This window comes from Molothrus aeneus, chromosome 14 (genome assembly GCF_037042795.1).
Source record: "Molothrus aeneus isolate 106 chromosome 14, BPBGC_Maene_1.0, whole genome shotgun sequence".
In the NCBI taxonomy this organism is placed as follows: domain Eukaryota; kingdom Metazoa; phylum Chordata; class Aves; order Passeriformes; family Icteridae; genus Molothrus; species Molothrus aeneus.
Window position 1 is genome coordinate 9,690,697 of NC_089659.1, and position 23,356 is coordinate 9,714,052.

The window sequence follows — 23,356 nt, forward strand, 5'->3', positions numbered from 1 at the left end:
AACATTACTTCCCAGGGTTTCTCATTTATGTTTCTGTCAGAAGGTTTTGTATGTCTCAAAGTAAAGAACTGTCAAGAGGTCGCTCAGTGAGTCGATGACATTGCTGCATATTTAGATATACAGCACAGTGGGTGTACCCTAACAAGTATAGAGCTTGAATTAGTTTTTCTTTTGAGAAGGAGGCTCAGGTTCTTCTGAACTTAGGTCTTTATGTGAAATAAACTCTGTGATTTAAAATCTAAGGATCCCTTTTCGAAGTTTCAGTTTTATTGGACATTGTTTGAAATCCTGCTGACTGTCACTCTTGTAGGAAGGGTTTGCAAGTGGATGAAGTATCTTTAGCTCAGATGGCTGAAACAACATGGAAGGAATAATGAAATGTTTAACACCAGCAGAACAATTCTTTCACTGCCCCCTACCCCCCAAGCACCAGTTACATAACAAAACATGTGACTACTGAGTAACATTGATACAGTCACTTCCAGCTGTAACCCCAGGAAAAACATAGGAAAGTCATGTACCAAAATATAAACAGTTGCTGTGAAAGTCACCAAGAGATTATTAGGAAGCCAGCAAATTCAAATTATAATATTAGCACTGTGACAAATCAGATGTAAATAAGCTTTGTTAAAAACCTATGCTTTATTCAGTATTAATGTCCTGGAATTGATGGCCTGCATTACTACATTACTACTTGAATTACTTTAAGGAGCAGTCTTGTACCTTATGCTGTTTAGTCCAGAAAAAATGCCAGAAAATGTGTTGGGAGATTTTTTTTGTATACATGGAGATGCGGAACATTAAAGAAAAGGCAGAAAGCAGAAGTGTGTGTGCACATGCTTGTGAACTTTGAACAAATTTGGGGTTGTTCTTTGTAATTGGAGTCAATTACTGATAGTTTAAATAGATAAGTATTAGAAATGTTGACTAATAGTTGCCCCCAGAGGTATTCACCTTTGTTGCTTGCAAAATGTATTAGTAATTTCCTCTTGCTGATGTTCCTTTTCTCATTTTGTATTTGGGAACAGATTATGAAATTCATTTGTCTTTTACACTCTCTGAAAGGAAATACAGAATTCATGAAGACAAGGGCATGGTATGAAAAAATCTTTGCATTTCAATTGAGAAAGGGAAAAAGGGAAATAGCTGAAATAGCTGCCTGTTCTTACTGGATAAATCTTCATTTATACCAGCATACCTTGGATGATCATCATGTCAGTTACCATAGTGTAAGAATAGCAATGAAAACATAGGTTCCACCTGCATAAACAGCATTCCTCCTCCCATTGTGCCTGCAACCACATAAAGAATATTTTGGTTGCTTTAAATATATTTAATTCCTCCCCCTGTGTATCCAAATTTTCTGAGCCAGTTCTATATTCAGTAATACTTAGTAATTTCTAGTGAAAAAAGTAAAATAAAGTAATAAATTGACAGGAGTATCTGTTTGCATGATGTCATTGAGCACAGCCTAGTTTAATGTCAGAACACCCTGTACTTGTGTCTGTGATGAAGGACACAGTGTGCCCTGCACCTGCCCAGTTAGCACAGGCAGAACTTTCGGATTTGTGCTGTTTCTGCAGGTAAAGCCAAAGCTGAACACAGTAACTTCAATGTCCTTACTCACAAATGCCTTATGCCAGGGTGGTGTTCTGATAGGCTGATGACAGTTTGCATTGCTTCCCCAACATTTAAACTTAGCTTGAAGAATTTTTGCAGATACTTTGAGGTTTTTATTGATTTTAAAAATTAATTTCCTAATTATTTAATTCATTAATAAATTAATCCATTAATTTTTATAGTTTTGCGGTTTTAGTCCTAGGAGAAGCTATCTGACACATGGTTTTGTATTTTGCTGTGGTCTTTGGATTAAGACTTTCTTTTCTGTAAAGTTTTGCTTTCAAGATACAGGGGAGAATTGTTTTTGTATGTCTGTTTATCCATAAAAGTCTGAAAAACCATGTGCCTGTTTTTAATACTAATTCTATATGAAAATAGTCCTTTGCCTTTACTAGTCATACTGCTGTAAATCACAAAATAATATTTCTTCTTTAACAACAAAGGAGTACATTACAAATTATGTATTGTGCATATGTCAATACATAACCTTGAGTAGTGTTTTGTCAGAAGTGTGTCATTAGTGGCTTTGGAAAGGAAATATTTGTAGTATTTATTTGGTTAGTTTGGTTTGCATATAGATTCTCAAGGGAGTAATTGAGCTGTTGATTCTGGGGCTATGATTCTTCCTGGTAACAGTGAGAATTATGCCTATAGGTGTGAGTTTAAGCTGATACTGTAGCAGCAATTACTTAAAAGTTTGCAGTTAATTGTTGAGTTGCTGGCAATTGATCTGTAGAGTGTTGGTGTTCAGGGATGGATGCTAATAGTTTACTTTTATTTATGCTTAGGAAACTAATCTGCTTTCAGACAATTAAAAGGAAAAGCCTTACTTACAGAATCATTTGTGCATCTTTATGCCTTAGCTGCTGGATCAGGCTATTGAAGATTTCATTGTTTTTCAAGTATCTCTTGGATCCTCCCCACACTTCTTCTTCATTGGTAGCATTTGAAGACTTTTGGCACACATTTTCTTTGGGGTTTTTTGGGTGTTTGGGTTGTCTGGTTGATTGGTTTGTTTTCCCCCAGTCTGATAACATCTATTAAATAAAGAAGGAAAACATGAAAAATTAAGTGTTCTACTTCAGTCCCTCTGTAGTGACTGTTGTGCTTTTGGGGCAGTTGCCAGGTGTTCAGCTGGCTGGAGGCTTGTGCTGCTCACAAAGAAGTTGCCAGAGACTGACTGTACCTTAAGAATTGGTTGCCTCTGAAAAATTTTATTACTCTAAAAAAGGAAGGTGTACTCTGACAGAGATTTTGGAGTTGTGGAGAAAAGGAAGGGTAGCTTCCTTTTCCATTGGGCAGCTCAATGCTATTTACTGCTTGCAGAAATAACAGTAGTAATGTATTTCTTGGCATAGAGTTGGGCATACATTCAGGAATAAAAAAGCTATTTAGCTAATTTTCAGCTTGTATTTACAAACTATGACAGGGGGTGGCTCTGCCTGCTGCAGGCTGTGTCTCCAGTTCATGAATTCCTGGCACCCATCTGTGTGTCATCCAGCTGCACTAGACCTCAGTACAAAGTGAGCTGTGTCAGCTTTGGCCAGCTTCTGCCTAACATTATCCCAACTCTCCAGTGAAATATTATTCAGCCTTGAATTCACCCAAGTGATGAATATTCATTTCACAGGTAATTATTGTCATCCCCGAGCAGCTCCACTCACACAGCCCAAACTTCTCACGCAACCCATCATCGCTGTCGCTGTTTTGGCAGCACAGAGCTTATGATTCCTCATGCTTTAATAATGCTCCATCATCTGTGCTATCGGATTTGGGTCAAATGACCATCATAAGGGTTAGAAAACTCTTCCTTTATGCAGTGCTTTAAGAAAATAAAGGCACCTACCACTTACCTTTGGATGTGCTCCCCCATGTCCCTCACATGAGCTAAGAGCACAGTGGCCACAAACAAGGTGCTTGTTTGCTGTGCCTTGCTGCTCCAGTTCAGATACCCACTGTGACCAATTGAGTGTTCAGACATTATATTTCAGGGTTTTTTAGTTTTTCTCCAAGATTGTTGTTACTAAAAGAAATCTCAGTCCTTGAATTGGAGGTAGTAATGACTTTATCTCAACTGTCAATTGAGTGGAATAATGTTGCTAAGAAGTACCAGTATTTCAGCTTAATTTTATGATCTTTTTGGAAGACTTATATGTGTAAAATATATTTTAATGGCTAATAAGTTCTACAAAAGGATAAAAAATACACCAAAATACTGTTTTCTTTCTGTGCTCTAAGTATTATTGCTATCATTATTATTAAAATGAATAAAACTGCTAAATAGCTACAGTTATAGTGGTGGGAGATCAGTGTCTGAACTGGTTAGAGTTCAGCAACAGATTGTTCGCAAATGAGGCGTTTACAAACTTGATATCTTTGACAACATTCAGCACAATTTTACAATGCTTGCATCGTTATTTTTTTAAATTAGCCTCCAAACACGTTCAACAAATTTGTCCATTATCATTTCAGCAAGCTAGTCTAAGCAAGAAGACAACTGTATTAAACAGGAAAATGCTGGCTTGTAACATTTTCTGGCCAGTGTCTCTTCAGTTATTCGGTAGGAGAGCATCTGACAGCTGCTTCTCACTCAGTGTTCAGGTGTCTGTCCCAGCATCTGTCCACTGATTCCTCATTTTGAATTGAAGAAAAGCAGAGGGATGTGGGAAGGGGACAACTGAGGGGTGTAAATACTGTTCTGAATGTGTATGTTGTTGACAAGATAGTTCAAATAAATACTTTTTATTAGCTTGGCAAAAATAGTTCTTTGTCCTATATTCACTTTTTCTTTAGCTGCGTGGCCGGTCACTGTTCATCCTGCTTAGGTTTGAGTTACCCTCATGTTCAGACCCCTTGAGTTCAAGCCCATCCTTCTCTCCTTCTCCCTCCACTGGGAGTGCCAGCACTGGAAAATGTCTGCTCCCAATTCAGTGCCCAGTTCATGTACTCTTTGGAGTAGGGCTCAGGCTGGTTTCTCAGAGCTCTCTCTGTCTGATTAGAGCCAAGTCAGTGAGGATCTTGCTGTGTTTTTAAAGATCAATAGTTTAAGCTCCTACAACCAAATGTTTTGGGCCTTTTTCACTTATAACCACTTCTGGATGTGCTGCTTGCATCCTTTGCCAGTTGTCCTGATCAGCTGTGCTGTTTATTTCCCATTTGCTCTGTCACTGCTGTGTCTAATATTGGACACAGCACGAGATGGTGCAGCTCAGGAAATGGTGAAGCAGCTGGTAGGGAAATGAGACAATACTAAATGGAGAAAATGTGAAAAAAGGCAAAATCCACATGTGACTTGTACATTCTATGGGGAGCTGGTTTTTGTGAGGGCTCTTCACTCAGCATATTTGCATGAAACAAATTTAATAGGAAAAAACAATGGAAAAGGGTTTTTAGGTGCAGTTAACACATAGAGCTGTCTGTTAGAAGAAACCTTTTTGCAAAGATTCCTTTTTTATTGATCTGAAAAAAAATCCTTGCATAACTGGATATTAGCATGGGGTTTTTTCTGATGTTTTTTCCCTATAAAATAGTTAAACTGAAGGAAAAATTGACTGTTCTGCAGACTGTCACTAAGTATCTCTAAAATACAGTGTTTATTACAAAGAGTATGCTATATGTGTTGAAAATGTGAAGTTGATAGCTGCATGTTTTAAGTCTTTTAATTTTGGGGCTTTTTTCCCCTTCCTTAATATGGTGAGTGCATGTGTGAGCTGGATTTTTCAGTAGAGGGAACAGTTGCTGCTGCAGTCCTTCCAGAACAGCCAGCAGTAGAGTTAACTGTGTTTTTCAGAATAAAACCAAAAGAATTGAGACACTGAATGCTCCTATAGCATTTCTTTTCTAAGATCTCCAGCATGATTGAGAATTGCTCAGGTGAGGGTGGGGCCATCTTCCTCTCAAAACACCTATCTCCTTGGCATATATTAACCCTAAACCAAATTTATATATTGTGGTTTTTCCTGATTATCTTTGCCCTTAGTGTTTGAATTCTGCACAGATTCTTTTAGCAGTACATATAAATGTCGTTAAACATGGTTTAATACACAATTGCTCTCAATTTTGTTTGAATCTGGTGTTTTCTCTGGAGTCTGTTTTCAGTGCTTTCTCCCTTATGTGTCCCTTTTCTGATCATGGCTTAATTACATTTTAAGTGCCTTCTGTGTTACTGTCTCCACTGCCTCAATTAGTTCACCTCCAACTGTGTGAATATTTTAATAACGAGGCACAAAGTATTTCTGGCAATACAGAGTGTGAGCTCTGCTTATCAGCCTATGGCAAGCTTTCCTTCAGGGCACGGCAGAGTTTACAGAGGCACTGTAGGTTAATGTGTTAGTGCCATTTGGGTTTGATTTATTTTCTTTGGGTTAGTCTCAGCTGCAGTGCAGGCTCTTAACTTTGACTCTTCCTGAGCATTGTTGATCGAGCACCTTTGCAGAGCCAAGAATTAAGGAGAGCTCACGGGCTCACAGCTGTGGAACCCAAGGTATGTTGGCTATGAAGAGAGTCACCAGTGTGCGGCTTCTGTTCCACAAATAAAATGTCTGAAAGGCAGATGCTGGAAAACTTTAGAAGCAATTTTTTATGGGCAGTGCAATACAGTAGGTAATTTTCCCTGTGGCTTTCAATCTGTTAAGATACAAATGATTTCATTTTCTGATTTTCTTTTCCAGGATTTATCTGTCAAAGTTGGTAACAACTTTGAGCTCTCTCATGTTAGGTGGTCAGCCTCCCAACCATCTTTCTATGCATTATCAATATATATGTATCTACTTATTTGATGACGAGGGCATTTCGTTTTAGTTGTGGATAGTCAACACCACCTGTGATTTGAATTAGAAAGAGAAGGTGCCTGCCCGCGAATTGTCAACAGCAGAAATCACATTTCAGTATCAGTCAGTGCCTTGTCATTTCCCAGGTGTCAATTGTATGACTGTGTTTTTGTGAAAGATTAAAACACTGTGTGGTTAAATCTCAGGCTGGAGGTTTTAGAATAGCTACTGAGGGCCATTTAGGAGTGATTTTGTATTTTAAACAATTACAGCTCTCATTAAGAAAGGGCAGGGAAACTAAAGAGGCCTAGAGCTGTAAAAGTTGTAGCCAGCTGCTCCTAACGATGCTGGAGCCATTTCACCATGTTGTGACTGTGTTCCCAAAGTTTGGGTAAGTTTTGATGCCAGATCATGGCGTCTCACACTTGTTCAAACTTTATGGCAATATACAGAGGTCTTTTGATTTGGTCATCTTTGGAATTTCCTCATACTTAATTATCTTTGGTGCAGCACTGCAGTGATGGTGGCACTTCCCTCTTTGGGAGCTCTACATCAAATCTCAAGATGGAAAATCTTGTAGATACCACATTATATGCTTGGGAACTGTCATGCTGACAAAAGTGTCTCAGATTTTCATCTTTCCTTGGTAATCATGATGTGCATTTTTGGATAGTATATGTTTTAACAAGTACTTCTTTAACTTAATTAATAATGATGCTGTGTAATAGTGATGCAAGATTACCCCAAAATGATTTTCTGGGGATACACAGCTGGAATGGTGCCACCACCTTCAGCTGAGTTTCTTTGATGCTTTTTGGTTATATAAACCCCAATATTTTTATGTTTTGCAGTTGCAGATACAGAATGTAGTAGTCTTTATAACTTATATAATTGCCTTTAGAAATACAGTGTAGAAGAACAAATGTCTGGAAATACCAGAAAATCTAACAGCGGTCTTGTAAGAAAATTAGTTAAACAGTTGAAAAAAGTTGTTGTGATTGTATGTGTAAAAATACAACATGCAAACCCAATGATTTTCCTTCAATTGTTCAAATATTAAACTGCAGCAGAGCTGACCTTTAAGTCTGAACTGTTATTGAAATTTCTTTGGTAAACGGAACACTTGAGGAAAGGAGGGAGCAAAAGTGGTCAGAATTATGTGAAGGCAGTTAAATCCCACATCTCTTGATCAGATGGAACATTTGATGACAAACCCCTCAAGAGATTTGGGGGAAGAGGGGCTGTTTGACTGGCAGGCCGTGTCCCCAGTCGGCTGATCAAACGGAACGGACGTGCCAAGTTGTCTTCCATGTGCTCCCACTGATGCCAGATTGACAGCGGGATCTAATTGGATGTGAGTGCAAGTCTTGGGCAGCTTGTGCACATGCTTCTGCTTTCTCTTTCTTCTTCCAACATTAATCTGAAGGGTGAATTTCTTTGTCTGAATGTTACTTAGCAGTTCAATTCAAATTAAAGAATATACTGCTTTCATAGTATATGTTAATTTATTAAGTTCATGCCCCTCATATGTAAATTTTTGCATAATCTGGAAAAAAAGAGGAAAAAAAATGCACATACCTGCACCCCTAATAGAACATAGGTCAGAATCAAGCTGTTTAATTGCCCCAGGTTTTATTAGGGGGCATATTGCAGTCTGACTTGAGTTTTTTTCCAGTAGAAAAGGTGATTACATACTAAAAAGCTGTTAGTAAATTTGTGGGGGAAATGAAATATTTTAACAGTGAAAAATAGATTCATGGATTGGATATTCAAAGTCCCAGAACAAAACTAGATTTCCAGTTTTATTTTTGAGGCATAACCCAGTGTCTCTTGAAAGCCTCACCTAAGAGATAGCTTTAAGATGCTTCATAGTCTGGTAGTCTGGCCAGCAGTCATTGCTCTGTAGGATTCTGATTCTCCTGATAAAGAGCCCTGGGCACACTGATCTAATTTGGCCCTTCTTTGAGCTGGGGATGTGCTGTTGACTTCCAAAACTGGTTCCAATTTCAGTTATTTAAAGAGAAAAAAAATGTAAAATTAGGTGTAGTGTTCTGCAGGTGTTAGACATCCCACCAAGAATTCAATGGATGTAGATTCCACATTTGGGCTTCATTAGACAGTCTTTTTAGCTGGATGCTTGTGGGGGTATCGGATGCACCTTTAGGATGGGCAGCATTTGTGGGGTTGATCCCCAAGACCTGACAAGGTTGGCTGGCAGAATGTTTGTGTCTGTGCCAGCACACCTGGCAGCTCTGGGAACCTGCAGAATGGGATTTGTCAAGCTTGAATTGGACACTGAGGGCAAGAGCTTTCTGTTGGGCACATCTCCTTGTGCCCAGGGCAGGGTGTTGCTCCTGTTTTCCTTGTTTCCTTCTTGCTCCTTCCTTGTTTCTGGGATGGCAGCACAGCAGCAGTTCCTGCTCCTTGTGCACAGGGGCTGTTCTCTGGCTCCTGTTCTCACTACACAAGGTGCTGCTGGGGGCTGGCACCCCTTCCTTTAAGGGATTTTGTCTCTTTGTGCTTAGAGATACCTTCTCCCTTGCCAATACTTTTTCCTAATTTCCAGCATTTTTAACAGTTAGTTGGAATGTGAAGAAATGGGGCTTGGTCAGTGCAGTGTGGCTGAAGCCTTTTGCTCACTTGTGCTGAAATTACTCATTCACTGATCACTCACTGAAACTGGCTCAGGGCATCAAAACCACCTTCCTCTGCTCCAGCCTGGCTCCCTTTGCTGCCTGCCTTCCATTCATGTCACTTCAAAGGAAGATGGCTAGTAGTACCCTTGATACTCTCTTAAGCTACTTTAAAATGATATTAGAGCTTTGTAGTTTCTGGTGGAAGTTAAGGTGAGGAGCTGAGTTACTCTGATGATTCTTTTTGAGCATTATCTGTCATCTGACTGCCTCAGGTCTGCTGAATGTCCCAGCAGTAAAGGAAAAGATTTCTGGTAAATGGGTGTTGATAGCAGCTCTCTAAAAGTCTTTCCACCATCACGAAGTTCTGCAGTTGACAGGTGGTTACTCTGAGACAGTCACAATGACCTAAAGCCTAAGTGCTACCCTAGCCCACTGGATGCATAGAATTAACTTCTGGATTTACAGCCTTGAAAATTAAATCTGAATTTAGACTTCTGGATTTTTGCATGTGTAGCCTTCTAAAACTAAGTCAGTGAAATTTATAAGGATACCTGCTTTGCACATCTTTTATCTTGAAAAGATTATGGTGCTCATTATCTAAAGGTACTGGTTCGACTGCAATTTTAAAAACAAATAAATTTCATTAATTGAGAAGCAAAGAGTGTATTTTAAATGTATTTTATAAACCAGAATTAAAAGTGTTGGTAGAAATTATTTTCATATCTTTGTCTCTTTTTTTTTTTTTTGGAAGTGAATAGCTGTCATGCTTAGATGTCATGGACCATGGACATCTGTTTGAATGAAAGGGATTTTGATTTAAATTTAACTGCTTTCAGAATTTATTACCAGAAAAGCATGGCAGAGTTGAATTCAAGTCTGTAGGGCTAGAGCCACAATCTGAGGGTAATTTCACTTTGAAGAATGTTGGTACTCTGTTTGCACTCTAATAATTTTGTCAGCATTTCTTGTCTGAAGTGCCATACAGAGTTGAAAGCAAGACAGAATCCCAACACAGCTTTGCCTGTTTAGAGCTGTGAAGGCACAGGATGTGAGGTAGCAGAGCAGTACCCACTGCTTCACACCCCCTGCTTCATCTGGAGGAAAACTATTTGTTCATATGAAACTCTTTCAAAGGGAAAGTTAGTTAATCTGCTTGAGATAGTTTGATTCATAGTTTTATTGCCCTTTATGAAAGTTTTAGTTATGGCTAGGTTTAATTTTGAAAATTTAATCACAAGAAGAAAGGATTCATTATCTATTGCTTCCCTCAAACACAAATGCAAATGCCAAAACTTGTAATAGAAAAATTATTATTGAGCCAAGGAACCTTTACAATACTTGAAAGAAAATTGGAATGCTTTTCTCTTGTGACAGGGTTTTTGGAAGCAGAAAATATTTTTTGCTTGAAAATTCTTAACTTCTTAATAGATTATTGCATATGGAGAATTAAATTATACATGAATCTGTTGTAAGACAAGCTTTTCCAAACTCTATTTCAACTGTAATACTAGAAGAATTCAATTTATCTGCACAAATGATATTGAGGTTCTTTCTCATCAGTGGTAACTATTTTTTTTTTAATCCTCTTGTCTTTAGTAGGGTAGTGTGGTCGTTATTTGAAAATAAGTTGGTTTCCTTTATATGAAATTTAGGTTAAATGCTAATTCCTGGCATTTGCTATGGTTTTATAACTCTAAAATTCATTAAAGGAGAGATATTTATGAGTACCTGCAGTAGAAATTTCTGTTTAACAGAATCCTGTGAATGGAAGTATTTTTACCTCATAGAGCTGCACTTTAGACTAGGAAAGGCTGTAGCCAGCAATAATTCAGATCTATTTGAACTTCAAGGCCTAAATTTCTAACCAATATGGTACTGAAAGTGTTTCTTCCAAAATTAAAAAGAGAGCTGCTGCATCCACACTGTAGCTCCAAAGATGTCTCCTCTGGCATCTTGTTAGTTGAGAAACTCTTGAAAAACAAAATCTCTAACATTAAGAATTTCAAGTGATCTCCAAAAGAATTCTCTGCTTCTGGGGACAGAGAAGGTTCATCTGTGTCCCCATAGGATCAGGATTATTTCTGTGTAAAAATTCCTTATTTATGTTGATTTCAGTAGTAGTAAAAATAAAAATTAATATCTGAGAACTGCATGAGAAAATTTTAAGGGGTTCAGTCTATTTCTGTGCTCTTATTTAAGCTTGAAGAATTAGTCTGAAGAAGAGACTAGAAAGATATTTGCTATGAGGCATGGATTGGAACCTCATCCTCTGGTACCTCTAGGGAAGGACCTGAAGGATAAAGACTTTTTCTTCCTTATAAATTTCACAAGCCAAAGAGCTTTCTGAAAGTGCAGCCTCCTTTCCTAATCCCTTAGCTGCCTAACCTGCAAATTTCCCTCCTTAGTGTTGTAACAGACTCTGATTCCTCTTTTATTCCTCCTTCAGTTGTTACAGCTGCTATTTTTGAACTTTCTATCATGTCTGCTGGTAACTTGAGGTTAATGTAAGAAAGTAAGCCACATAAATAAGGGAATGCAAGGAAAGCTTGAAATACAGCAAAATAAAATGTATAATACAATACATTTGCTATCGAAGTAAAAAAATCCAAATGGTATATTTTATATGGTTATTTATGTGTCATATGGATTTCCATTTTTAATTATTATAATATATGCAGCTCAGAAACAGTTCCAGGCTTGGGCAATAATGCAATTGCTGATAAACATGAAATTTATAAAACAAATTAATAGTCAGTGGAATGCATTTTTGAAAATTAATTTATTTTTGGTTTCTTCCTCAGTGGTTTTTGTACAGATGGTTACTGGAGCTTAATTTCATTGAATTATATTGTCCTAGGAAAGATGTGGTATGCTCTCAACATGGAAAGAAGTAATATCTTGGACTAAATGAGAAGCATGTACACAAAAGCGTTTAAAAATATATGTAGCGGGTTCTGTTTCATGAATGCTTTTATGAAGCAGCTTAAGATCTCTGCACATTTAATTCTCAAGTCCAGCAGCCAGCCAGGAAACCACAGTCCTCAGGTGAAAAATGAGAAATTTTAAGGGCCGTTGAACACATGAAATTTAGCAGAATGTTCAATAGCCCTCAAAATTTCTCATTTAGGAGAATGCATATGTATTGCTTCCAAAAATGAAGGCAAACTTCACTTTCCCCATGTGATTTGCATTTTTTCTCACTCCTTCCCTCCCTCCTTCCCAGTGTCTCTGAGTCTCTTACACCATGAGTAGCTGGTCTGCCTTTCTGCTTGTTTTGCAGCACACATAATGCACCTGCAGATTAAAGCCCTGGACTAAGTTCAGTGGGAAAAAATACCCACCAAGCTGTGGTGTAACACTAAAATCCCAACCCAGAAACAAAAGTGCATCTTTGGGATATTTTTCCCTTGCATTCCCAATATATTCCCTCAGACACAAGTATAAACATGACTCTGTTCAGGTTAATGTATATTATTTGCCTTTCTGGAGTTCCTTCGTCATTCTCCTCCCCAGACTCTGATATTTCCAGTGTTTTCCAAAACCCAGTCTCAAAGAGGACACTAGGCCAAAATCAGTATCATGGATTTCAAATTCCAAGACTGATATTTTCTCCTTGCCTTTGAGCTACTTAGTGTCTTCTATAATTTTATATTTGCAGAAAGAATAATTTGTATTTATTTCATCCAGAGAATTGATTTTGTGTGTGTTTGAGCAGGGAGCATTCTCAGAGTAAGAACCACCTCATACCAAGAATCAAGAATAAAATTAATTTGTGAATCAGTGATGTTTAAAGACTTTCACAATCAATAAATTGCAATTGCTTAATTATATGATGGGGTTCATAAAAGGCACCTAATTGCAAGATGTCAAACTATTCCAGTTTATAAATAAATTATATTTTTCTGTAAGCTCTTTCTCTAGTTGAACACATAGGTCAATTAAGTAATTTAAATTAATTCTTATCACTCTGTTATTAATACAAAATAATATTTTTCCATAAGGGGATAGGAGGACTGGAAAGGAAAGTTTTTCATGCCCATCACTATTTATACTCTAGTTTTATGTTTCTTCTGCCTTCTTTGTTTGGATCATTTTTTCTGTATTTTAAATATTTATTTATTGAAATAAATATTTACTTATGGTTAGTTGATAGACATTAGCAGAATTCTTGGTAAATGGACACAGTGAGGAGGTTGCACAAGTCCTGCGAGTCCAAGTTTGCAGAATTACTAGGTTGGAGAGAAGGGCCTCAGTGGTCTTTCACTGGGGTAATTTTATTATTTTTTTTAACCTGTGCCAGAAAAACTAAAAGAGTTGCAGAAAGAGTAGCTGGCACACAGTTACTCCTGAGCATACAATGGAAGATGCACTGGGATAAGTGTTTTGTATCTGCATGAAAATCCTAACTTAGGTTTTGAGCTGTGCTGGTGGCTAAATTGATGCCACAGTAAATAAACCCTTTGTGACTTGCCTGGCATTTTCAGTAACTTTGTGAGCAAAGCTGCAGCTGTGTTAGAACTGCCTGGTCAGCTGCCCAATTCTCATATCAGCCTTAAATAGCAGAGGCACCACTCTCCAACTTCTCTTTAACTGCTTATCTCTGAAGATTTTTTTTTAATAGAAAATTGTATTAAGTGGTAGAAAGAAAGGGGTCTCTTAATTGCAATGCTGTTTTTTTTAACAAGTCTTCTTTCCTTTTATTGCTCATTAGATATTTCATATTTCTTCATGCTTTACCTTTTTGAAAAAACTAATTAGTATCAATGTGAGATAAAATACTTGTTTTTTAATGGTTGTGTTACAGCAGGCTCTGTGAGGGTCCAGAATTGAAAATCCTTTCATCATCTTCATAACTGCCCCTTTTTTTTCCTCTGTCCTCTGTTCATGCAAAACCTTGAATTTTGTATTAATGTTCTCTCATTTCTCTTGTGACTATGTCTTTGTGGTAATACCAAATCTATCATAAATCTACTTGAACTTTATCTCCTTGTGGGAATATGTAGTATTTTAGGTAAAAAGGTTAGATATGCAGACTAAAAGCAGCCACTTCTGCCGTTGTAAAAGCTTTTCAGAAAATTCTTCCTGTGGGAGTTAAAATCCTGCAAAGGCTGTATACTTAAGAAATAGACTATTAAGGCAATAGATTGTGTTAAACTTGAGTTGAACATGAGTTAGAGTATAAAAAGAAAAAAAAAAGGAATTAACATATAGACTGAAGGGTAAATTCTGTCCTTCTTAAAAATGTGTAATCTAATTAGCATTTTGTGGGATTTACTGGGATGAGTTTTCCCTGTGGCATATGCAAATGCAAACAGGGAGAAGATGGGCTCCAGGCTGCTAATGGCAGACATCTGCCTGGAGGGACAGCCATGTAAAAAAAATCCTGCATCCTTGTGCCCTGAGGACCTGGCGTCAGCTGAGGTGATTCTTGAAGTTATAGGAAGATTTTTAATAATGGGGAAGTTCCTCAGATGGTGAAAATAAGCAAAGATCTATTTTAAAGGGGAAGAAGGATCAGATGATGTTTCTTGAAATCATACTTGCTGTAAGGTAGACAAAGTTCAAATGCCAAATATTCCCTACACAACTGCTTCCAAGTATTTTGGCTGTTTTAGCCATCTCCATCAAACTTTGGAGTCAGCCTCAGTGCATTTGAGAGACTTGGAGGACAGGGCTTGTGAAGGCACATCTCAGCTTCTCAAGGATAGAGCTGAGACCACATCCTCCTCCTCCTGTGAACAAGAAGAAAAGACCAGAGTGGTGCTGGAGCACTTGGGATCATCCCCACACCTGTCTGGCTGCTCCGAGGGGAGCAGGAGCAGTGGTGGCTGGTGCTGCTGGATGCAGCAACACCAGGCAAGACAGGGTGACCTTCCATGACTCCTGTAGGACAGTGAGGCTGTGGTCATGCTTTTCTGTTTGCTGCCTGCCTTCTTCCCTTGCCCTCCACAATTGAGGTTGCCATTCCCTGAGCTCAAAGCCAAGACTACAGCCAAGACCTTCAGGAATTTTTGTATGGCGGAAGAAAGATGTATAGAGACAGATGAATTACAATTTCCTCAGGTGGTTAAATTTATATCTTAGCATTTGGTTTGTAGGTTTTGGTTGATACCTTCAAGAAAATACTAGGGCTTTTTGTTATTTCAGAGAGAGTGATTAAAATCAGAATCATTCCTCTCACTAGCTGGTAAGTGGATTAGTTTGGCAAATTAAAGCTTTGGTTAGGATGGCAGTAGGAAAGAGTATTTGTCCTTAATCTTAAACAATGACTCTTGTCTCTAATGTTTCTTTTCTAGAAACTGAAATACTGTATGCATATTTGATATTGTATTTAGTCTCTTAAGATGGCATCCCTGGTCTGATGTTCAATTAGGAAGTGCAGTTCTGTAATCCTTATTTAATTAGAACTCCCTGTCATAGTCCCTGTGAGTTGCATTTGTAATTGGATTCTCACAAGTGAGAATATGCAGAGGCCACCTCAAAGGGGAGTTGCAATTTGCTGATGTGTGTTACTTACCTGTAGTTCTTCGAGAATGTTTCCTCTGCATATTCACATTATGGGTCGTGTCCACCTTCTGTTTGTCCTTGGATTTCTGCTGCCCAGCAGCTGCTGTGTTCAGTAAGAATAACTTGTAGCACTGTACAGCTCTCAAATCTCAGATGGCTTGGTGTCATGAGATGGCCCTTGTACAGTCCTAGTAGTCACTGCTCTTCTAGGAAGTTCCTGTAGGCCACCAGCACTGGAGAACCCAAACCCACTGGTGTGAATATGCAAGGACAGCACTCTCAAAGAGCAAGCCAATGGTAAGTACCCTTTCTTTGTCTTCCACCATAAACCAAATACTTTAAATGTTATTTTTTTAACTTCTCTATTGGGGAATTTGCTACACTTTCCCTAAGATAAAAACATACTGAGATTAATTTAGAGCTGTTGCCTTCCTGGCAAAATGTGAGAAAGTGTCTGTGTTTGCAGATGCTCACTTCAGTTGTAAATTGATGTGCAGCTATCAGTGTGTGGGTGTGCACATGTTTGAGCTATAATGCATATTTCTATCAGACAAAAAGGCACAATTACAGTGCAGCACTATATATTTTACTATATATTCTTCTAGTTGTATTACCTTTAGAGTAGATTAGATAGCAGAGTGAGTCACTGACCAAAAAAAAGTCTTCTAATAGTGTGAACAGTGTTAATTCTCAAAACAGATTCTCCAAAAGAAAATCAAAGTTATATTGCTTTTCACTGCTACATTTTTTTCTGAACTTTTGTTTTTTCCAGACATGGAATTCTGTGAGACTCCCCATATCCTGTGCTCTGGCTATCAGACTGACCTCCATGGTGTAGCTGAGCACAGTTACCCTCTGGAGGTGGGCTCGGATGTGGACACTGAGACAGAAGGAGGAGCATCCCCGGACCACGCCCTGAGGATGTGGATGAGGGGCATCAAATCAGAGCACAGCTCCTGCTTGTCCAGCCGGGCAAACTCAGCACTGTCCCTCACTGACACTGACCATGAGAGGAAGTCTGATGGGGAGAATGGTAATAAAGAAATGCATCTAATGTACTCAATAGTAGTAGTAATTTATTCAAAGCTTTCTTTTCCTACTTCTCTTATTTTCCTTTTTTCTTTTTTTCTCCTTTATTTTCTTTCTTTTTTTCCCCCTTCCTTCCTAGATCCCTGTACTGTATATGAGGTGAAGGGGTTGTTTGCTGTGTGTATTGTATTTATAGTTTAGACAGAAAATAAGTGAAAAAAATGAAACAATGATTTTGTTAAAACATAATTTCTCTAAAGGCTAATAACTTTCCCACATTCTTCATTTTTATGTTGTAAGATATTTATCATTTGAATTTGGTGGCCTATGAATTAGGTTCTAAAATATATCTATATATGTACATCTATATCGTGTTTTGCATACAGTTACTTCTGGGCATAGTTTTAAGGCTCTTCAGCCAGATGACTTGAGAAAGACAACCTGCAGTCCTGAATTCTCTATTTACCTCTAATCTTATGCTCCACCTGAACATGTGTCTTCATCAGTAGGACAGACTGAACAGGTCTTTGTCATGTCTCAGTTCTGTATTTCTCTGCATATAGAGAGTGGGCTTGTGCGTTTCATGGGCTTGGTTTTTTGTCTATCTGTGTTTTCTAAATATTCATTCTCATTCGGGATTTTTTTTACTCATTTGCTTTTCTTACAATTAAGTGTGTCACAGAAGAGAAAAATGTGTATTTAATGAAGTAATGTGAGGAATTAGTATTTTTTTATCTCTTCATTAAAATTGATTAAAATTTACTCTGCTTCCTTACAAAGTATAGTAAGTAAACAAATTTATCATGCTTAAGATCAACAAGCTTAGCTGATATTTTGATTTCTGTGTTTAATAGCTGCATGTTATGGCAGGTCTAGATGTCATTAAATATTGACACTTCAATGTTGACAACATCATATTTTAGTGCCTCTGTAGTCATAAGGTTAATACAACTGATTCAGTACAAATGGCGTTTCTATACTTACGTGTTTGAATTTATCAAACATGAAGCTCGTAATTATATAATTTCACCTGGATGTCTGCCAGTACCAATGATAATGTCCAATATTAGGCTCAAAAACATTACATGATCTGGTTGAGGTTAAAAAAGAGATTTTAATGCACAGCTTGTTTCTAATTAAATATTGCATTGAGGATTAAGCATTCTGCACTACCACATTTTATTGTGTTGGTGGAATCAGGTAATTTTTAGATGCCAACCCCTTTCCAGTGTGCAATGGCTGCCTGTCTTCCAGCTTCCTGCTTCTGTGGGATCCATCCTCTGTCAAGTGTTTGCTGCATAGAGAGGTTTTGTTTGGGCTTGAGGGGGAATTGTGTTTTCCTAGAGACACTGGGTTTTAGGTGGTGGCTGAAGGAGTTGAATTCGGTCTGCCTGGCATTGGTTGGCCCTTAACTGTGAAAATGATTGAAAGAGAATGCTGCATGGAAGGAATGTGCATACTTGTGCCATTTAGACTAAATACACATTTCTCTTGTAAGGTGCTGGGAAGCAGAAGTATTGAAAGCAAATAAATCATGTAACTGAGTTCTGTATTTCAGTCTGGAGTGCAGTGGTGCAGCTGGGTATTGGTGATATGTTGCTTAGTAGTACATGTACCACTAAATAAGTGATCTTCTGTCGATCAAGATTACTGTAGGTAGTGCACCTTCATCTTGCACAGATGTAGCAAGAGCTATGGGTTAAGTGTTGTTAAGATAGGGACCCATAGCATTGTGCTTCCCCACCAGAGAATGCTTTCCTCTAAAGGTTTGTCTCTGAGAAGGACTTTAATCAGTTTAAACTGGTGTAGATAATCTTTTTGGATGTGGCTTTAATATTTCATTTCTTGTAAGCCTTATAACAATTTTTAAATTGGGGATTCATGTTTGAGGTGCCTGAGTACCAATTTTAACTCAATAGTTGGGAGAGGAAAGTGAGGGCAAGAGCAAGTTGGAAGAGAGAGAAGCTGAGAGCACAGGTTCACTTGAACTCTTTAGATGTCTCCAGGCAGGGCCAGCTACACAGGTATCAGTGCTTCCTGTGCTCTTGAGGCATTATAATAATTACAGTCTTGAAAGTTTAAGTCTGAATAAATTTGAACACTGCAGTTCAAGCTATATTTGTTTATATTATCTATTATTTCACAGGTAAGTTCATAGCCAAGATTCCTGATCCAGAGAGCAGTGTGTTTTTCATCTGGGCTGGCACTCAGCAACAAAGCACTCTTTGAATACAGAAGTTCATAAATCTCTACTTAAATTATGTCACAGATGGCACATCTTCCTGTTTCTATGCAGTCCTGTGTGCCAGGGGCTTTATCAGAGAGCCACGAGTGCTGCATTTATCCTTGTCAGTTTCTGCCATGGAAATGTATTTTTTTCTGCCTGCCAGTAACTACTCTGGTGTGAAAATGGGAGAGTGCATAAGATCTGCTGCTGGAAGTACATGAAATATTAGTTTCAATTATACTTCCTAATTTCTGTAAAAGTATTTTAGAAATTCTGGATTTTGAGAGATTGACCAAATAGTATGTGAATGCAGCTATTTGGAACTGGAGTAAAATTAATGAGAAAGGCATAGTTGTTGCATGATTTTTGCATGATTTGAGAAAACATTGTAATTGTTGTCCATATTTTGAAAGGGTCAGTAGGGTTTCGGGTTTGGGTTTGTTTTTTTTTTTTTTTCTTCCTCTATGAACACAATTTTTGCTACAAATGCAGGACAGGTCTTTTTGTGGTAATACTGGGACAATTAATTGTGTGGACTCCAGTAGATGTGTTTTCAAGGCAGTTTTTTGCTTTACATTGATCTGGAGCTAACATACTTTGTAAAATTCTCTTCTTTTTAGCTATTTCTTGACATTCTCCTATTCATTCTTAGCTCTAGCTTGAAGTTCCCTGGTACAGGATATATACTTCTCTGTTCGTTGTGGGTAGCCCAATTTGAGAATTTATTTAAGGCTTGTTTTCCTTAGTAGACACACCAACTCTGTCATAATCACTGTTAAAACACACTCTGGTTGTTTTGGCAGCATTAAACAGATTGTATGAAACACCAACGTTCCCATTTATTGTTGTCAAGTTAATGGCAACTAATAATAGCCTATTAGGGCACAGACTGCCTTCAGCTTTGCCTGAGGCTAAGCAAAATATATATTGACTGCACAAAATGAATGACTAATTTCTTGGGGACCATTGCTTATCCTCTGGTATAGTGTAAATAGCCCCATTTAAACACAGTGTTACTCTATGGTATATGAATGTAAATTTCAGACAGCAGCACCACAGAATAACCATATCAAAAATAGTTCCTTTATTCCATTGAAGACTGCACTTGCCCTCAGTTCTCTGGTACAATGGTATCTGTCACTGCAGTGTGGCAGAACACCAAATTCAGTGCTTTCGTCTGCCGGATTACTGAGCTGGCAAATTTGTTTGTTTGTTTGTTTGTTTGTTTTTCTGGAGTATGTGGTCAAGAAGAGGATACAAACCTGATCTACAGAAAGCTTGATCTCCAGATATATCCCTAAAATTACATGACTTGACACAGATCTGCCTCCCACACTAGGTAGTGTATTAAAAGGCAGCCCACAGTCCATTTTGTGTCCATATAACCTTTCTCATTGTTGTTCATTCAATTCTTATGTTTGCCTTTACAGGATGTCTATGCAGCTGTGACATGATGAATTTGACCTCAAGTGCATTTATGCCATTCCATAATCCATTTTGAGCCACATTTAGCACATCTGCACAGCCATCAACTCTCTTACTTAAGGCTGCTACATCTCAGCTGAGAGCTAGTGTGGAACTACAGCCATTCCTACAATAACACAATTTTTGACCTCTTTTATTTTGTCAGATTGCTTTGATGTACTTTTAAGTCTGACTTGTTTGGCTCATTCCTGACATCTACTTAGATGTTTTTATGCAATTGGTTACTCTTTCTCTACAGCACAGTGACAACCAGTCAGAGAGTGCACGATTCCCAGTGCTGGAGGAGTGTACTGTGAAATGCAGACTCATCTTGGATCCAGATTTCTGCTGAATTTCTTTGGCTGAATTATTTTATGACAAGTGGGTATTAGCTGTAGTTCACAATGACTTCTTTGAGATTTGTAGGAAAGAACTTAGGGTTTTAGTACAGGCTGCAATACCATTGGTCATGCAATGTAGCATTAGAGTGCTTGTGAGATCTGGCGTGGGGACTTTTTTAATAACATACTTGTCTTGTTAAAAGCAAAGCAAGAGGGGGGGAAAAACAGCTGTGGAAAAATGTAATTTTTCCTTTTTGCCCACCCTAAAGTGTTGGGAAAATTTTTTCTTACCATGAGTGTATGGTATCAGATTCTCTTTGAAACAATACTTCTAATAACAACAAACATTTTAAACAGCAGGCTGCAAAGATGGGGTAATAGTATTAGCCATATTTTAATAAGTAGATGTAGTAGAGAATTTAGTAGGTTACAGATCAAAGCTAAGTTTAATGAGCTAGAAACATGTAAGATTATTCTTGTGTAATTCATCCAAGTATTTGTTTTATAGCCTGGGAGCAGTGATCCATTTAACAGAGCTTTTGACTGTCTCTAAATCTCTGGGGATTTTTCTTTTTGATTGCTGGGCAGATGGGTGAGTTTTGGACAAGTCACCTTAGTTCTTTGCACTTCATACTCAGTATCCTTACAGTATCTGTTAAAGGGGTAAAGATACTTAATTAGTAAAGGAAATACTACAATGGCTGATGCTCTGTGAGAAGCACAGCTTTGTGAATGCTGTAGCTATGCAGACATGGGGAGGATTTAGCTAAGGACAAGGCTCTGATTTAATTTATGGTGTGTGACAATAGACCTACTGTGAATTCACACCTGTTTAAATTAGGCTTGGATCTGGCTCTTCATAAAAGTCTTGTGTTTAATGTAAGAAAGTGACAGCATTGTGATTAATGTTGCTGTTATTTACTGTTATTTTGTAAACAACTCAGGCATTAAGCTGATCTCTGGCTTTCTCATTTCTCCAGGAAATTATTACCAACAGCTACATTACAATAGCAATACATGCTCTGAGAAGTGGGCATGTGGCTGCCTCTCTATGCAGGATTGTGTTTCTAATAATGATGGCTGAAGTATATCCATTAGCTCCTGTCCTGTCACTTTCTATTTACAGTGGTGCAATTAAGAAATTGAATTACTAATTTGCAAGTAGACCCATTAGGTTAAATATGTGTAAGTAGCCTTGAAAATATAAAGGTAAATATTGGTCTTAATCCCATTCCCTCTGTGTCATTTAATATTTTTCTCTTTGTTCCTTGTATGCTTTATTTTGCCTTTTTGTTGTGGTATGGATTCCATTCTGTTTGTACACTCCTGCCTATCAGATCTTGTAAGGCACCTAATAGATTAAGGCAACCCCATCAATAAAATGCAAAAGCCCTCATGGTGAAATTCCTTCTGTAGTTTGCTATAGCTTGTCAGATATTTGATTTATGATACTTTCAGATATTTGACAGAAAAGGGCTGCTTACCTTCCCTTAATAAAAGACCTCTGTTGCTTTTGTTGTGGAGGTTTTTTGATCATTTAGTGTTTACATGGTGTTTATGTTGGTTTCTTCTGCTGTTGTTTCAAAGGCAGCTCCTCAGAGTGAAAGGAGGGATGTGAGCCCCTGCAGTAACCGAGCAATGTCTTTTGGGGGAGCATTGGCATATCCACTGACAGGGGAGCTGCTCTGCTGCAGTTGTTCAGAGTGTAAGATGCTTTTGTTGACCTTAGAGTGGTTCCTCTGGAAATGTTACTGTCTCAAAGGCAGCATGTAAGTTATCCAAATTGCCTTGGATAAGTGTGAGATGCTTCTGAAAGCACTGCAGCATCACCTCAGCTGCAATATCATGCAAGTCTTGAGCTTGTGCCCCCAGTATTTAAGCCATTTCTGAAATTGTTTATGTATGGAAATTCAGCTAATGACTTTTTTGTCAGTATTGTGGGGGAAATTCTGCCTTTTAAAATTACCATCTTTATTACTTTTTCTGACTAACAAGGGCATTGCATCTGCATGCTTGCAATTTTAATCTTTACAATTTTCATGTGGTCTCTTAAAATCATTACACGTTATTAAAACATTCCCTTTTTTGTGGTTCTCTTTTAAGCACAATGAACACTAATTTAAAGACTAATATCAGTATTTAGAATCTTACATTAAAGATAATGAAACAGTGTTTAGAATGTAGCAGAAATACTTTCTATATTCCAGAATCTAAATGACCTTTTCCCACAGCACAGTAAAAATTATCAGTCCATTTGTACAAGGTTGTGTAATATTGTTTCCTCTGAATGTTTTTTTTTCTCATGGTGGGGGAAGGAAGGGAGGCAGGAAGGCTTGAGGAGAAGAGTCAAGTCTGATTTTTATTCCAGAAATCAGTAAATTGGCATTAGAGCTCAGGAAGAAACGTCTTGGCTTTCCTCCCCTGTGTGATACAGCAAGTATAGTGGATGTGCCTTGAGGAGCCAGCAGCAATATAAATTATTACTCCTTTCATTTAAATCCTTTTTATTTTCTCTGTATTCTGGGTATGAATGTGAAGGAAAATTATCTCCAGAAATACTTCACAGTGCAGAAGTACTTTGCAGTGATTCTGCAATTCTGGGAGCTCAGTTTATTTAGGCTGCCACAGGGGGGGAAACTGAGATGGGGTAGACAGATAAGTGTCTGCTTTCTGTCAGGGTGCTGCAGTGCAGAAAGGTGAGGATTGTCTGACTTCTCATTTCACAGTATTTATGAGACCAGGCAAATACTGAACAAAATAGTT

The 23,356-nt window shown here is 38.0% G+C and overlaps 1 protein-coding gene across 1 annotated transcript in view; it reads left to right on the forward strand.

Moving 5' to 3' along the window:
- The window catches only part of TENM1 (teneurin transmembrane protein 1), a 776,438-nt gene that overhangs the window by 553,087 nt on the left and 199,995 nt on the right, over positions 1–23,356 (forward strand). The window contains exon 6 of the mRNA XM_066559708.1: positions 16,305–16,565. Coding sequence (XP_066415805.1) covers positions 16,305–16,565 — 261 coding nt within the window. The remainder of the gene's footprint in view (positions 1–16,304; positions 16,566–23,356) is intronic.